The following is an 18772-nucleotide window of genomic DNA, read 5'->3' as shown; positions in this document are numbered from 1 at the left end:
GAAACTAGAGCCTGGAAATAAGCAAATTGATAACTTTTTTTATTTTTTTAAAAAAATGATTATTATTTTTCCCAAACAAAATCATTTTCTAAGATATTTAATTTATTGTACTTTGATCACATGACCATCATTTCAATCTCATTCAATTCAGACCAACTAAAATATTTACTCATCTTATCTCAATTTATCTAATATCTTTCGAAATTTCAAAAGAAAAACAATTTTTTTTAAATCATAATTTTTAATATGCTTTTAATTGTTATTTAATTGTTAATAATGACGACTTACAAGTTACTATCGAAAATTATAAATTATATGAGGATTTTCGTGAGAATTAATATAAAAATTTGTAGAAAAATAAGTTTTTCACGAATTTTTATACTAATTCCTAAAAAGATTCCCATATAATTTGTACTTTTTTTATGGTGGTACTTCGTAGTTAATTTTCATATATAAAAAATTTTAATGTAAGGAATTAACTTAAAAAATGTATGTTCAAATTTATAGTCAAATTTCATTCTTAAAATTCAAACAGTGTCACAAGATCGAAGGAATATATTTTAACAAAATAATGATTAGAAAAGTCCTAGAAAATGAAAATTAAAAAAGAAAAATAGTTCTGATCACTATAAATTTTTCCAATAGAAATAAAAATAATGTTATCTATAAAATTCAAAACTATTTGTACAACTTCTTAGCACATTATTGTTTTTCTTTCTATGCATATAAAAAAAGTAAATTAAAAGAACGAAAAAAAGAAATATAAAAAGCAAAGGTTCAATATAGAGCTAATAACTTCTTTTTAGAACCCTATACTTAATGGAAGAAGAATATTCTTGAAATGAATTTTAAAAACATATAAGACAAAAGAAAAAAGATTTAAAAAAAAATAAAAAATATCCCTCAAACTATACAAAATATTTAAATTTTATTCTCCTTTATACTTTTTGGTGCATTCCATACCCTTATTTTAAGCACAAATTTTCATATTTTCCCTTGACCTAAATAGAACTCCAACCTAAAATATATAAAAGGTAATTTTATACCATAGTCAAAAGTAAAACGATAAATTTAACTATTATTTTTTTTCAAATTACTTGACACTAAAACATATCATGATGAAGCTAAATATAAATTCTCAAACTAATAACCGAAGCAATATGGATGATCCTAAAGTATAACAAAATGTAAAATTGAAATATTTTGTTTAGTATAAAGATAAATTTGATTTAAATATTTTTCTAATATTAATAAATAAAAAATAACAAGTAAAAGTGCGCGAATTCATCATAATTCACTAACAATCTCAGAGATGCTTTCTAGATGAGGTCTCCATACACTATCCCTTCCTCTTCTTTTATCCCTTTGAGTTGACGCCTTTTCAGATAATATATTACTTAGATATCGATCATCAGATATCAATAAATTAGCATTGTTATGTCCCTCCGATGTGACTTGCCTCATCTTCTTCTTATTCCTCGTGGATGATCTAGAACGAGTTCTTAACTTTTCACGAGAAGCAGAAGATGAGGAGGAGGATGAGCACGACGATGGCATTGGCATAAGGAAATAAATCTTGCCGCGTTGTAGCTCAGCATCAGGAGGGACAACAACAATTTTAGGAGTAGTAGTAGAAATATTTTGTTGATGATCATCATTTGATGAAGATGTTGGTTTTTTTAATATGTGTTTAGGATAAAGTTTCATAATTTGTGAAGCTTTTATATGAGAATCACTAATTTCTTCAACTTTACCATTAGAATGAACAATTCTAATAACATCAAGTGAACCACATGGAAGAATACAAGATATGAAACATCTAATTGCATTTCTCATAATGGATAAAAATGATAGATTTTTTTTTTATTTTGGAGGAGAAAGAAGGGAAAGAATATAGAAAAAGGGAAAAGAAGTCTATTTATCAATGAATAAATAAGTGTAGTTTTTATTTTTTATTTTATTTTTTTTCTACCTTTTTTGAATAAAAATGATGATTTTTTTATTTTGTGTTTTTTGGGGGTTCACCTTTTTGCTTTCTTTATGTAGATGCTTCTACTTTTTCTATTCCTTTGAGACTTTTGAGTTAATATTTTATAGTGATAGTGCAAGAAAAATTGTACCTTTAATTTGTTATGTAGCATATTAGTTGTACCCTTATTATAATTTATTTGGACAATATTTTCTTATTAATTTGCTTAATTAAAAAAATGATATATTTATATACTTGAAAATAATTGGATTTAAATTTTTTCTTTCATTTCGTATTGAGAAAATTTTATACTAACGCTAGTGTTATGATATATCAAAAATAAAAAATATTATCAGTTCTGATTTTGAAACTCTTAATTCGTATAAAAATTAAGGGATGTTTAAAATTATAGATTATAAAAAAAATATTATTTTTTTAAAATTTCGTGTCGAGTTAAACCATGTCATATAATATAGTACTAAATATTTACTTATTATAGAAATTTCGGTATAATTAATTTATAAGTGATCTGATTAAGTAATATATTAAACCTCATTCTATATATTTTCCCTTTTGAATCCATCAATTTTAGGATAATTTTGCAAATATATGAAAATTTGGGACCTATGGGGGTATTATGCCTAATTACTAGTGAAACGTGTTTGCCTATAATTGGATTTGCCAAGTCAGCTTAAATGGGGTCCACAATAAAATGATATGACAGGTGTCTACCTATTTTGACACATGTCAGTATTTGTATGGTTGAATAGACTAACAACATTGTAGGCAAAACTATAAATGTTATGAAGTGTATTTAAGATATAAATGAATAATTAAAAAATATGTTATCACAAATTTTCAATAACCTCAATTCTATTTATTAATCTTTATGATCTATTTAAAGTTCATGAAATAAATTGAAATAGATGAAGTCATTATTAGAGTTTATTGAAGTCATTATCTTTTACTTAAAAATTAAAATAGAAGAGATAAATAGTTTTACTATGATATTATTTCACGTTAAGAATTATCTATACTTATATTAATAGAGACTATTCGAGAAACTACAATTTCTTATGAATGTTACATCAAAAATTTGTCAAAATTGTATTAGTCACACTTCTTTTTGTCGGTCTTTCCATCAGACATTAATTTTATATTATATATTTCTTAAAACTAAAATTAGAAAGAAAAAAAAAAGAGAATTGGATCATATTTTTTTCAAGAAATTATGAAATTGAATTTTTTTTCTCTTATTTATTTTTATTTATTATTTATTATTTTTATGGGGTTGGGGATTATCTTCTTTTGAGACTAATTTCATTCAATATCTACAAGCAAAGTGAGGTGAGATGTGATTTTCATGGGAAAGTGAGGTGTTAAATATGGGCCCTTTTACTTATATGAAGAGTCAAGTATAATTAAATTATATAGTGCTTAGAGTAATGTCAAATATTTGCTTGTCCTATTTTCAAAAATATATTATATTTTATTAATAATAACTAAATTAAAATGTCTAACAACAAAACCATGTGCTTCTATCCTATCATTTACCAAAAAGTTCCAATATTCAAGCAACAAATATACTCCACCAAAGATTTTTCAGATCCAATACTAAGTTTTTCAATAGTAGTATACTCCTTAAAATTTACTATCGCGAATTGTAGCAGAATAAATAAAATTTTTTTATTTTTAATTAAAAATTTCAAATTTAATTCATGAATATAAATTTTTTATTATAGAACATTTCACCCTTAAATAAGTTTTATACGATGTGAATCTATATTAATATTTATTTATAATATTGAATGAAAAATAAAATGATATAGTCATGGTATATCATGAAATAAAAAAGTTAAATTAAAAAAAAACTCCATTTAATGTGCATTAATACTTGAACAAGTTAGTGGGCAACATGTTAGAGAAGGGAGACAAGGGTGCATTAGTGGGGGGTGGGGGGTGGGGCTTTTCTAGTGAATATATGAAATTGAAACATCATATGATTAAAATCCAATATTGATTAATGAGTGATTAATTATATTTATGGTTTATGATTGATTTAAGTGACAAAAATAGGATACTATTAGAAGTCAATTTTTAAAGTTTTTCATTTTTTTCTTTGTAGTTTATATGTAACTTCAAATTTGTTAAGATGGTTTATAATTGCATAAATATATATAATTTGTTATAGATTATAAATTTCAAAACTAAATGTCTTTTGTTACTTTTAAAATGTTGTTTCTGGTCAAACAACATACATAAATTAAGACAGAAAAATAATTAAAAAATAAAGAATCTTAAAACAAATCATTTATCTGTCGGAACTCAAAAGATGATGAACTATACCTAAATGGAGCAAAATCAGAAAAGTGATACTAACATATAAATCGTTGAATTAAAATTTATTTTATCTATTCTAGTCGATATACATATATATTAGACATGGAGTATTGTACACCTAAATGAATCTATACCCTAACATATTTTTGGCCAATCATCACCTTGGCTATAATTAAAAATGGAATTTTAAAGTATCTTCTAACATTTTTATCAGCCTCACTTTACACTAAGGTTCTTACATGTTGTCACCATAAAATTCCCTTTGTTTCTCCCAATTATTCTAAAATATTTCCCTTTCTTTATAGTACACTTATAACTATTATATACTATAATATCATGGACATAATCTTTGAAATTGATATATTATTAAATTTAATATTGGATTTTATCATTATCATCTCATTACTATTAACTCATAGATATTTTTATTTCTAGTCGAGGGTAATTTATTATTCTTCATTAATCTTAATTTATTTGTCCCTTTTCTAGTCAAGGATAATTTAGTACTTTTGTTGCTTTAATTTTTTTTTTTTAAGTTTGTGATATATATTTGAAAATTATATTTAAAATATCAAAAATTATAGTTATTATCAACTTAAAATATTTAAAAGACATAACAATCCGGAGGACTTGAAATTTTATCAATGCCAGTACTATAACAAAAGAATATTCATTTCTTATCAAATGTTTAAAATTTATTAACAAGAAATGTGTATATATACATAACGTATACTTTACGGTAAAATATACATACACTACACTATCCATATGATATACATATTTATACATAAATTATACATTTAAACGATTATTGATAAACTAGAGGACCGAAGGATATATATATATATATATATATATATATATATAAAGTTTTGTAATTGGAATCAAAGGGCTAATAATTGTTATATCGTCCTCGTGCTTATGAAATCTATAGGATATCAAACTAAATTATGTATGTACATTTCTAGTATTAAAAAATAAAAATAAAAGTAACAAACACAACTAAATGCATGCACATTCATGTGATCATCATATTGAGGCAATTAATAGCTTAATAATACAAAAATACTTTTATCTTTTTTTATTTGTTTAGGAAAGTAAAATATCTTAGTATAAAGTAATTTTGTAAATTTATTTATCTAAAAGTTACATCCTTCCAATTATTGATTAAAGTTGATTAAGTTGCAAAATAATATATATATACACACACACAACCAGAGGACGGAGGGATTATATTGAACAAAGTTTATGTTGCATACATATCCTAAAAATATAAATAACGTTGTAAACTCTGATTCATACAAAATGATATTTTTGAAGAATTTAAGCAACACAGGTTGAACGGCTAACAAAAGCAAGTACTTAGGAGATCTCACTCCAATGCAATTTTTTATGCTAGATGCATACATAGTGAGATTTCAAGTACTAGCCTCCTACCAAGGTTGATCCTATATATGCCAATAACATCACAACAAATGTAATGAGCGAATCAGATATTTTATACATTTTTCAATGACTTATTTTCTATACTGTTCATTTCCGATCCAATCCATCCATTTGTCAGCACATCATAGCGCCATCTCTTAGGTTGCACTTGATGAATAAGAAGGCAAAGAAAGAGAGAGCATAGTGTTTATATCTGATGAGTTTTTCTCCTTGCTATTATTATTGTCTTGATTAGTTGTGCTCAATCCCAATTGTAAATCAGGCAGCAAATAATCTTTTTCTTTAATGAACATCTTGTCTTGTTTCATCTACATATTAATAACAAAGTAAAATAGTCATATGAGTGGAAAAAAAAACCATATATATGGTAACCAACATACTTACAACTAGCACTACAACAAATAAAGAGTTTTGCTTCAATTATTTAACGGTAATAATATAATTATCGCTATATTATATATAATGGCAATAATATAATATACAAATATACTAAAAGGCTTTATAATTGACTTTAAATGTAATGATAATAACTCGATATATTACCGCTAAAATAAAATTTTGATACGTTAGCCTCTAAATGTCTCTTTTATTATTAAATTAGCACATTAACCTTTTAGTTAATACTCAATAGGGAGGAGGTATAAGAATGAGTTTTTTCATGATTACCCAAAAAAATAATAAAATATTTCCTTGCCAAGATTTTTATCGAAACCTCTTTACCTCTCTCCCTCTCCGAACCTACATACGAAAGTATATCGAATATGTTACTATTGTATTTCGTTGTATATGTCTATTTTCAAGATTCTTTTTTTTTTTTATTTCTTAGTGTTCGAAGCTCGCATTGGAGTTCCAACTAAATTTGAATCATGCACTATAGGGCCTATTTGAGAAAGAGACGCTTCCAACAGAACTTTCTCCATACTCAGGAATTGAACTCGAAACCTTAATTTAATTATGAGTGAAACAACCCCACCATTAGACTCCAACCCATTATTGAAGCAATCCTATCACTAAAGGTCATAACCCGAGACCTTTAGTTATAGGTTCAAATTCAAATATGACTAATTTTTATAAGGTAGATAAATATAATACTATAAATCAAAATTAGTACAAAATATTGATAAAGCTTACCTCAAATCTAAAAGGGGTCTTAAATTTTGGACCAAGGCTGTTATATGTGCAATTCCATTTTGGTCCATTTTGATGAAACAAAGATTGTGAATTTAATTTATTTTGATTAAATTCACATGGAGGCCACCTTTTTTCTTCATGAAAATGTCTTTGCCTAACAGGACAAATTTCATGATTTTCCAAGTATCTGCATATAATATATATGAGATCATTGAATAATTAAATAATAACACCATACTCAATTTCTCTTTGTGCGGCTATAAAATAATCTTAATAAAGGTAAATAAGAAATTAAAAGTTTGAATCATATTTACTAGTTATAGCAGATAACTTTTTTTTATATCAAGATTACAAGTTTTAGTATACGTCGAATGACCTAATACTGTTATTAATTTCTTATAGTGAGAATTTATATAAATTAAAAAAATAATATTACGTAAAATGAAACAGAACGATACGAGGTTAATTAATTACCTGGGAAATTTTTCCTTTGTCTCATATGGAGTTTTAGCAAATGAATTTTGGAAATGGTTATCATCATCATTAAAATTCCTTGCTAAAACAATTGCACCATTCTTCATTTTGAAGTCTTGAAGAGGATTAAATAATCTTTGGCTTAATTTTCCATAGAGATAACTTCTTCCTTGATTATTTGTTCTATAAGCATGGCCTAGTACTGTAAAAAAAAAATAAGAACTAAATAACGTTTACCAATCACTTTTCTGTCTCTTTTTTATCTTTGAAAAATAACTTACGAATAGAGTTTTAAATTTTACACATGACTTCATAATTATCTAAAGTTTCACTTATGAAATATAAAATTATATGACAATAATTCTTGTGATTGAAAAATAATAAAACTATATATTATCTTGGAGTTTCGATTGTGTAATTTTAAATTCTTAAGGCATTAGTTTGTTCAAAAGACAAAATCAAAAAGTGGTTAATGGATACTATATATAATTCATATGAACTTAGTGATATTTTTCTATCTTATTTTATATGATGATGACTTATTTTTATGTAGAAAATTTAATTAAAAATGAAAGAATTATAATTAATGCATCTAAAAAATATCCTAATAAAATTATGATTTTAAATATGTCTTAATGTTTATAGAAGTACCAACATCTAGTCTACATGAAAGATTAAATATGCATAAATTATAAATAACGTTTACTAATCACTTTTCAATTTCAATAATGAAATCTGAAATTATACGACAATAGTTCTTATGATTGATAAATAATAAATCTATATATTATCTTGGAGTTACAATTGTGTAATTTTAAATTCCAAAGGCACTATTAATTTTTAAAAGACAAAATCGAAAAGTGATTAATGGATACTATATATAATTCATATGAACTTAACAATATTTCTCTATCTTATTTTATCTGATGATGACATATTTTTATACGGAAAATAGAAAGAAAGAATTATAATTGATGCATATAAAAAATATCCTAATAATTTATGATTTTAAATATGTCTTAATGTTTATAGAAGTACCAACATCTAGTCTACATGAAAGATTAAATATGCATAAATTATAATCTCAAAATTAGAAAGGAAAATTAATATCTTTTTTCAGATTAATTTTACCTTGTCCAAATTCTCCAAGTTTCTTGCTTCGATACATCTACATAAAGTAAAATAGTATGTTATGAGCAACAAATAAGAATTATCGATGAAATTTATCGTTAATATATAGTTAATTAATCACATATATCTAACAATTTTTTTGATAATTTATCATTTAACTTTTATTAAATAAGATTAGTGACAAAAAATTTTTAATTTTTCTAGCAATTAAAGTTCTGTGTCACTAATTACTGTTTTAAATTTTAACAGTGAAAAGAAATTAAACCTGGAGGTGACTTTTTACATGGGCAATGCTTAGTCCTCTCACATTCATCATTTGAAGAACCAATTTGGGAGTTGCTCCTGCAAAAGACACATTATCGCAAAATGGCTAGTAAACGTTATTTCTATCAATAATACTATATATTAAATATCACAAGTTTTATCGTTTAGACGAATAATATTATATATGTTTACATTCACAAAGTTTTTTAAAAATTCTTCATGTCTATTCAACTGTCACATAAATTGAAATAGTAATAGTATTAGCAAATCTTCTTTTTTTTTAAAAAAAAAATATTATTAAGGGAAAATGCACAAGTACCCATCAACCTATGTCTGAAATTCTAGAGACACACTTATACTATACTAAGGTCCTATTACCCCCTGAACTTATTTTATAAGTAATTTTCTACTCCTTTTCGACCTACGTGGCACTAGCTTGAAAAAAAAGTCAACCAATGTTGGACCCACTAAATAGTTCTACGTAGGCCGAAAAGGGGTAAAAAATTATTAATAAAATAAGTTCAGGGGTAATAAAACTTTAGTATAGTATAAGTGTGTCTCTGAGATTTCGACCGTCGTTTGAGGGGTTACTTATGCAAATGCAAAGTATATCTAGATTGTAAAAGTAGTAGGTAGACTTACTTTCTTGACCACCAAGTCTATCAATTGCACTAACAAAAGAGAGATGAAGTTCAGGAGTCCATCTTAGCCTTGGCAATTTTGATCTAACATATTGTCTAACTCTTTTATTATTTTCATAATCCCCACAACTAGTACTATTATTATTATTATTTTCATCTATAATTTTCTCATGACTTTCATCACTAATAACAACTTCAATGCCTTCTTGATCACCAACTTCTTCATTCAGATCAATGGAATCACTTGTCATGATTATTATTGATGCAAGAACAAACCCTGAATTACGATAACAATAACATATTCAGTATAATCCACATGTTTAGAAATTGTGTATCTATTTAAAAAAAGAAGAGAGAGAGAGAGAACATGAATCAATATGTTGATAGAAACTAATAACAAATCGAAATAAACAAAGAGTTTTAAGTAATATATATATTATTTAGTGGGAATAATTTTTTTTTTATACTATATATCAAGTTACCTAAAGGATATTTATAAGTAATCACTAGTATTATAATAGTTTCAGTCTCAAACAAGTAGGGATTTGTTATATATAAGTATGTTGAATGCTTACTGTAGACATGATAATTGATATACACTATATTCATTGACCATATTATTTCATTTAAACTCATATGAAATCAAAACTGACCTCCATAATTCAATTCATATGATATATTTTGACCTATGAATTTTTAATAAAATAATATTAATTAAAATACATCTAGTAACTATCATGATTAATCATGATTGAACCCTAATTTCTTATGTAAACAAACTATGGTAGATGATACTTGTCTGATTAGAAAAAGGAGAAATTTAATTCATCCAATAACAACCTTAAGCAATATTATTGATAAAATTCATAGTTAATAAAACCTTAAGTATATAAGGAATCAAGAAGGAGGAGGAGAAGAGACTAATTAACCCTATGTTTCTAATTACATAAAAAAATCATGAAAAAAACTATGTATCAAGGATCCAAAAAAAGACTGATTTATAATATAATCGATCGATAATCGAGATAAAAGGACCAGAAATTTTATGAATAGCAAGATTTCTAACACTACTAAAAAAACATGAATTTTCGATGACCATAGATTTTGAAGTCGAAACTTGAATCTTTTTTTAAAAAAAATTAAAGTTGTGTTTGGAAATATATAGAAAACAAGTAAAATTTTGAGAGTGGAAGTGAAATCTGTCCAGAAACTGGGATCACACGACTTTAAAATATTTAAAGATATATAAGATTTTCAAAATTTAATCAAAATTCAAGATCATACAAATATTTTAAACACAAATCTTCATAATCTAATCCAAAATCTATAGTCAAATGTTAACTTAGACGAATTTCCGTCTTTTTTCTTTAGTATTGTAATTTTTGTCAAGAAGAAAGAAGAAGTACTAGTAGTAATTTCAAATTTATTATTGTAAAATACAAACCATATAAAAGAAGTATGTGTCTGCCTTCAAAATCTTCTATGGATGATGATGATCATCAGCTGTTGCACAATATAAATGTCTCTTCTCTTGTTGGGGTTTGGGGTAGGGAAAAGAGAAACTTAATTGGTGTCACTTTTTTCTATGGGTGTTAGGGAGATTTTTGTTCCATTTTGTCAACCATGGAATTATATTTTAATGCTAATAGTCATCCATAAGGTTCATATATATTCTTGTTACGTAGCTTGTTTCATTTTATGTGACATTATTTATTTAATTATGTTACTTACTAAAGGCCCCTATTGAATATAGATTGTCCGATAACAATTGAAAATTTTGCTTTTTGAAAGTGCTAGTCGCGTAGGATGATCGGAGTGAGGGGAAAAGGGAAAATCCTCGGTTCGTTCATTCAATTCACTTCAACAGACATGCATGGTAGGATTTTGGTACAACACAATTAGTATAAATAATTTTAACACGATCAGATTGCTTATTTGTTGTAGTTAGATAATAATGTCCTATTTTCAAAATTAAAAATGAGTTTACTAATATCATTTTGAGTTATCTGATAGGATAAATAAATATTTATACTGAAAATATATTTTATCTTAGAACTCATTTTTTATGATTTTAAACTATATATTGAGAATGTAAAAAAGTATTGACAATAGGCAAATAAATATGTTGAAAAACTTTAATTGTGTGATGTTCGTAACGGAGGGTCAGCGCTGATGAAGGCACGTTTAACAAGATTGACAGATTATTTGTTAATAAACTTTTGAAAATGAAGTGAACAATATATTTTATCGAGAAAAAGTTATATCTCAAACTTACATGATACTCGCGTTCCGAATTCAATGATGACTGAGCCCTAGAAACAATTTTGAGTAGTCCATCGATTGAACCAAATGGAAGTGCGAGCCATGACTTAGGTTGTGACAAATTATAACTAATTTGTTATTATAGCTTATAAAATTCACTGATAGCTAAAGTAATTTTTATATTAGCAATGCATATAAGATAGATCATTTTTTGTATATATTAATAATTAATTTTTTTTAAAATAATATATTTTTTTCATTTAAAAGATTTAACTTTATTTAAATTTATCATTGGCATGCTTTTATAGTCACTTTAACTCTTACAACTTATTTAAATATACAAACATTTTTTAAAAATTGTGTTCATATAAACTATGTTGTATAAATTAAAATAAAGAGAATAATTTTTTTTATGGATTTTTACATGATAAAAGAAATTTAATAAAAGATACTTTTGAACAAAACATAATTGCTAGCTCATTTTGATGCAATAATTCTTTCTTTATGGATAGTACAAATTAAACTGGTCAAACATTTGGTTGAAATTAATCAATATATCATGTAATTAATTTGCCCAAAAATTTAATTTTCTAAAATCTTCAAATATTCATCTCTTCTTTGACAGTTGTTCCCTATAAATCTCTTATTCCATTGGCATGTGATTTCTTAATTGTTTGACCTTGAATTGGAAGTTATGTGGCTATACTATAAAAAATAAATAGCCAATTAATGTATGTAATTTGTAAAAATATTTTTGGTGGAATTAGAGAAAGTTTTATCCTCAATATGAAAATTTTCAATTTAAATTAAAGTTTTCAATTGAGACTTTATAATATTATATTATCGAATATCAAGTAAAAAATAAAATTAAAAAAGAAATATTCTTGTTGGAATAATATCAATTGATAGTATAAGTAGTTTCTTATATATAGTAACTCAAGAAGTTTCTTCTTCATTTCTAAATATTATAATTCCAACTTTTGGAGTTTTCTTTTTCGGAAATTTATTAATTCAGATTCATATATTATTTCTAAAAATGCTTCTAAATTATGTGACGTTTATTTATTCATAAAATTCGAATTTTACGTTTAATTAATAATAAAATTATTTCATTCATCCTACTATTAAAGACTAAGCAAAAATTAGCATTTGTATTAAGAAATCTATTAAGTTTGTATGATTGATTAATTTAAAATATAGAAATTGATTTTTTGTAAAAACTTAAATTTCATAAATTCGAAATTCTAAATTTGTTTCTTCCTATCGTACCCTTGATTATGAAATTTCTATTATTTATTATTACTGGACAAAAAGAAAATCTCATTTTTTTTTCTTGAAATATTTGATAACTCCATCATGAGAGCCCAAATTATCTAAGGTAGGTCGGCTATATTCCAAAGAGTCAAAAAACTTCTATAAACACCAAGAAGTGGACCCTAGTATGGACCTTTTTTTTATTAGAAAATACGAAATTAGCTATAAAAATTATCAGTAATTTTTAATTAATTTGTCTTTAATAAACTCTAAGTTAATCGAATTTTCTAATAAGTTGTAGCTGAATAGGATTAGTATAAAATTCATACCGTTTAGCTATGGAATTTAATTCATTGCTAATTCGTATTGTAAAATTCTTTACACATATTTTAATATAAAATTTTTCTATGTAAGTTCTGATTAATCGAACCTAAAAACGAATGTCAAACACTAATGACACGAGAAACCAAACAAAAAATAAAAATAGTTGGTCAATAGCTTAGTCCATACACTGATACGGGATGTATGGATTCTCGAGAAGAGAGGAGTTGTGGTGGTCCCCCCCGGACCACCCGGATCTCACGAGTGAATCGAAAGTTGGATCTAATTGGATCTCACTCGAATCGCCATCTATCCTCCTAAGGAGGAGTTTAGTTTCAAATCCCGGTTCGAACAGGAGGAGTTTGTTATATTCAGTCTAATTAATTATCATGTTGACTTACTCTCAAATCATATGGAATCATCATGATAGCAATACCTATATATAAAAAATAGAAATACGATATATTTCAAAATTGTAACATGCAAGTTATAATAGATCGCATTAGAATAAATATCGGTGAAAAAAATATATTTCAAAATTGTGATGTAAAAATAGCGATGGATCGATCTAATTTCATGCGATATTCAACTTGTTATCATGTTGTATTATACATAAATCATGGTTGATCATCGTGAATATAAACACAAGAGATTAAAAAAATATTATTTACAACTGTATCACATATATACAAAGTCATAACGTATCGATATAATTTCATGGATTTAAAACAAATTGTATCATATCATATATCATAATTTCAAGATGACTATCAAAAATAGGTCTTGATTCTCCTAAATATATTATTGAAATTAAATTCCGTATACTCATTATGTATAATATAATTTTTTAATTATTAGGCTAAATTATGGAAGGTAAGAAACTTTGAATACTTATCTTGAACATTTAATTTTCCCACCAAAACATAGACTAATTAAGCCACATTTCTAAAAATTAGTAAACCTCTATGTTCCTAGCTACTCTTAGCACGTTTTTTTAATATATATAAAAATTATGTATCTATAATTAAGCAACCATTGAAGAGGGAATTAATTGAGAATTACTTGTGAATATAATGCAAAATAGTGGGGGTCTAACAATTGGTGAATTTTTTGTGAGACCAATGCAATAAAACAAGGAATAATTATGAGAAAAGGGGAAAAAATATATAATATACGAATTGTGATGGGATGAATAAGATTTTTTCACTTTTAACTAGAAGTTTTGAATTGATGTCTGGAGAATGAAAAACATCTCGACATGAAGCAGTTTCCTCTTTAACGTTTTTTAAACGAAAAAATTTGAATTATTAGTCAAAATCTCGAAGCAAATAATAGATATAAGATGGAAAAGCGAAAACTAAATGATTAATTAAGAAACCATTGAAGAGAGAATTTATGAATTACTTGGGAATGAAAGGGAGTGGGGGTCTAACACAACTGGTGATTTTTTATTTTTTTTTGTAATAAAACAAGTTATAATTACGAGAAATTAATAACAAAAATGGTCCATTATAATTAAGATAGGTTTTAAATGATTTTTAAAATTTATTCTTGAGTAATTTTGGTATTTTTTTAAGTTTGGAAAAGCGAGAACTTTTGATTTCTATCGAATATTAACAAATTTTATCTATTAAATTTAGTGAAAACTGTGAAAAAATAAAAAAAAAATAAAAAAAGCATTAATAAAAAAAATTCCGTCAAATCTCAAAAAATGCAACACTAAAAAATCATTCAAAACAAAAAATAGCAAAAATTGTACCTCAATAAATTACCCCAAACTTTAAAACAAATAGATCAAAAATTGCAAAAGTATTTAATCTTTATTAAATTGTCCTTTTTGTGACGAGGAGAATACTAATATTTTGAATTTTAAATGTCAATTTGACAATAAATGGTTACCATACTCCTTTAATTTTACTTATATATATATATATCTTTCTTCTTCTAAAAGATAAAACAAGGAATCTAGCTCAATAAATAACACGAACAAAAAAATTAATGAGAAATTACTATAAAAATAATAAGCATTCGAATTATGTATAGAAACAATTCATACTCTATAATTTCTTATTCTTTTATTTATGTTATTATTTGTTGTTGTTTAGAATGATTTGACTTGTTTCCTATAGAATTTTGTCATCATTTCTTCATTTATGTTATTATTTTTCCATATTGCTTTGAATAGTTTTGTTAAAAAATAAAAAGTTTATCAAAATAAATTTATGTATATTCAAAATAAGGATAAAATTTACGTATATTATACTCTTTTCAGATTATGAGATTAATTAATTACACTGAATACGTAGTTGATGGATGTGATTGATTATTTTAAATTTTTGAGTTTGACATGAATTATGTGCAAGAATAAGAAAAGTTTTGTTGTCTTAACGTATGCATGAAGAGTTGACATTCTATTATTTTCAAGTCATTGTAAAGAATATTTTAATTCATTTCTTTAATTATTTTTTCTGATAAAAAATACTACGAATTCTTCATGAATGATGATTGATGAAGACATATTACCTAGATATTTAGTAGGCAATTAAATACTCATTAATTTAGTTTAAAATTGGTACTACTTACTAGCATGTAGATATTGAAAATTTGTAAAATTATATAAACACGGTGATATGTATATTTTAATATTTATAATATACTGATATATCTATTTGTTCAATTTTACAAGTCATAACTCATATTTCTTTGATCTTGTTTTTTTTTTTTTTTAAAAAATAATATTCAACTCTAAGGGGGCAATAGATTTTCTTTTTAATAATTATGAGTTTATGAATTACTAAAATTTATGATTATTTATATCATCCACATGAATATATATAGGTATGAAAAAATATATTTAGAAATTGTGCTTTAAATATTAGTTTTACGATATTATGCTTGCCGACCATCAAGCTTAAAAAATTGATGTAACTACTTCTAGCTAGTTTTCTAACTTACCATAGTAATAACGAATAATTAATCTGAGAGGATGATTAGTCACACGATAAAATCTAATATAGAGGCCTATATGGCTATATCAAATGCAAACTTTAGAGTGGGAAAAAAAATTACTTCTTTTTTCCATGGTGTGGCCCTCCCAATTTCCCATCATGTCCAAGAAAATAATGGTACATTTTTAGTCAATATGTCTAATATTAGTAGGTAATAAAAATGATAAAAAACTAGTTGGAGTTAAAGGACTATAACAACAATCTTTATAGTATCATTCCATTAATTTATAAGTTGTATATTTGTTCAATATTTTTAATGTGTTTGGCTCCTTTATTTCAAAATAAAAGAAAATAAAATAAAAGTGTTCTGTTTATAGTTATTTGATATTCAGAATGAATTGGATTAATCAGTTTAGATTCGTGCATAGTAAAGTTCATTTAAAGAAAAAAGATTATTGAAACAGATTTGACAAAGCATATTCAAATTTTAATTACTTTGAAATTTTTTACTTTCAACCCTTTTGCATATGAATATTCACAAAATTTTAAATTATTAATAGTTTTATCTTTAATTACTCTTTTATTATGTGAAATTTGTTTTGTTGAAGGTTAAATGAAAAGAGTTGTGATCTAATTTTCATAAGTTTGATCAAAATTAAATTATTAATAATTTATAACTTTTTTTTTCAAAATTTGAAGCCAATACCTTTATTTTAATTATTTGAAATAGTAACTTTTGAACATTGGAGGACATATTGTACGTATTTCAATAATTTAATTGTTCATAAGAATTATTAATTTATTAAATATTCATTATGACATGTGAGTGGCATAAATATTAGTTAAAGGTACTTAAATAGCATAATTTAATTTCCCTGACCAGTCTAACCAAATAATACTTGCTTATTCAATTAATAATAAAAACAAATTAAGTTCATTCACTACAAAATAGAAACAAACCAGACCCCTACACCTCGTAAATTAAAATAATTAATAATATTTGTTAAAATTGTAAATCATAACATTATTATAAAAGATTTCATGTTAAATATCTAGATTTTTTTTGTTTATATACGTGATAAAACTGAAAAATAAAACACATTCTTTCATCCGATCATCTCTTTTTTTTTAAAAAAAAAAAATTAAATCGTAAACTCGTAAAGACGGATTAATTGAATATTATTAGAGAAGCGACTTCGTTCCTTGACTTCTCCTATCGATTTTTTTTTTTTTTTTGATAAATATTTCATTTTGGGGGGGGTTTGGTTTAATTATTGGGCCTTCTAGCACAATGGGCCATATGATATTGGGCTTCTGAATTACTCCATAATCCATATATGAGATAGTTCCAATTTCCATCATATAATTGCGTATCTCGATGCTCTAAGTTTGGAAAAAGATCGAATCATAAGAATATATTATATGCAACCTACTTTGCACATTTCTAAGGGTTATTATTATTTTCGCAGTTTAAATTCATGACCTTCTGATTATATTTTTCGTTCAAAAACGAAAAATTATCTCTCACGAATACATAAACAAAACACGTAAAATAACTTTTAATCCATCCATCTTTACTAGCTACTAAATTAAAAACAATTATTCAGTTTGAAAAATGAAAAGATAAATGAAAATTGGTATCGAAAGAAGGAAAAAGGGAACATTTAGATTTAGACATAATATAGTGTACTATATGGCCTTCAATGTAACAGGTAGATGTTAACATTCATGATGTAATTAATATTGGTCCACCTCCATCCATTTATTTAAAAATCGAATACTTAATATTCTCTCTGTTAATTTACGTGATATTTTTTAGATTTAGAGATTTAAATAAGTTTATTTTTTTATCGTAATTTTTTCATATATCTTTTAATTATTTTGAATTGTCAATTATTGTAACTTATAATACTTTTGACGTAGTTTACAAATATATATAAATTTCATTTTAAGAAAAATTGAAGATTTCACGCACAAAATTCAGTCAAACTTAAACTGTTTGACTCTCGAATATGAAAAGTGTCACATAAATTGGGACAAAGGAAGTACTAGATAAGCAAGATTCATGTAGCTGCTGTGATGTATCTCATATATACGAGCAAGATAAGAGAGTGACAAATGGGATGGGAGAGAGGCGAGGGCGCGGTATTTGTCGATATATTTTAAATACATGTGAATCTTTTTGGATAGAGTGTATCTAGAACAAATGAACGTAAATTTGAGTTCACGTATCCTGAAATACATGTATCAAAATGTACAAAATCTGATAAAATTCATAATATTACCACATAATGTGCATTTAATAATTTGCTCATATGCTAGAGAGATCATTGTGAGTTAACCTTAAATAAACATTTTTAGCCCATAGGTCAACCCCGCCCCCGCCCCTGCCCCTGAACAAGTCTTAAGGGCTTAGGGCTTATATGAATTGGACTTAGTCTTAATGGAATTGATAAATCCTATTCTACTCCTACCGTAAAAACGAATTGAATTGAATCAGTCTCATAGACTAAATCCATTTTGATGACTCTAATTATCAATATTATTAAAAAATTTATATCATCAAGTTAATTTTACTTTCTATAATAGGT

At 25.2% G+C, this 18772-nt stretch overlaps 1 protein-coding gene across 1 annotated transcript; it reads right to left on the bottom strand.

The window, feature by feature from the left end:
- Positions 1-5539: 5539 nt before the first annotated feature.
- On the bottom strand, positions 5540-11037 carry LOC101251954 (uncharacterized). Its single transcript, XM_004234044.3, has 7 exons — positions 10841-11037; positions 9398-9673; positions 8757-8833; positions 8492-8528; positions 7361-7562; positions 6887-7073; positions 5540-6063 (listed from the first exon to the last, which is right to left on the bottom strand). The coding sequence occupies exons 2-7, from the start codon at positions 9645-9647 to the stop codon at positions 5893-5895; spliced, it is 924 nt and encodes a 307-aa protein (XP_004234092.1). The 5' UTR covers positions 9648-9673; positions 10841-11037; the 3' UTR covers positions 5540-5892.
- Between the last annotated feature and the right edge of the window lie 7735 nt (positions 11038-18772).

The sequence above is a fragment of the Solanum lycopersicum genome, chromosome 3, assembly GCF_036512215.1.
Source record: "Solanum lycopersicum chromosome 3, SLM_r2.1".
NCBI lineage: Eukaryota > Viridiplantae > Streptophyta > Magnoliopsida > Solanales > Solanaceae > Solanum > Solanum lycopersicum.
Note: the sequence above shows the minus strand (reverse complement) of the source record. Positions and strands in the feature narration are given on the sequence as shown.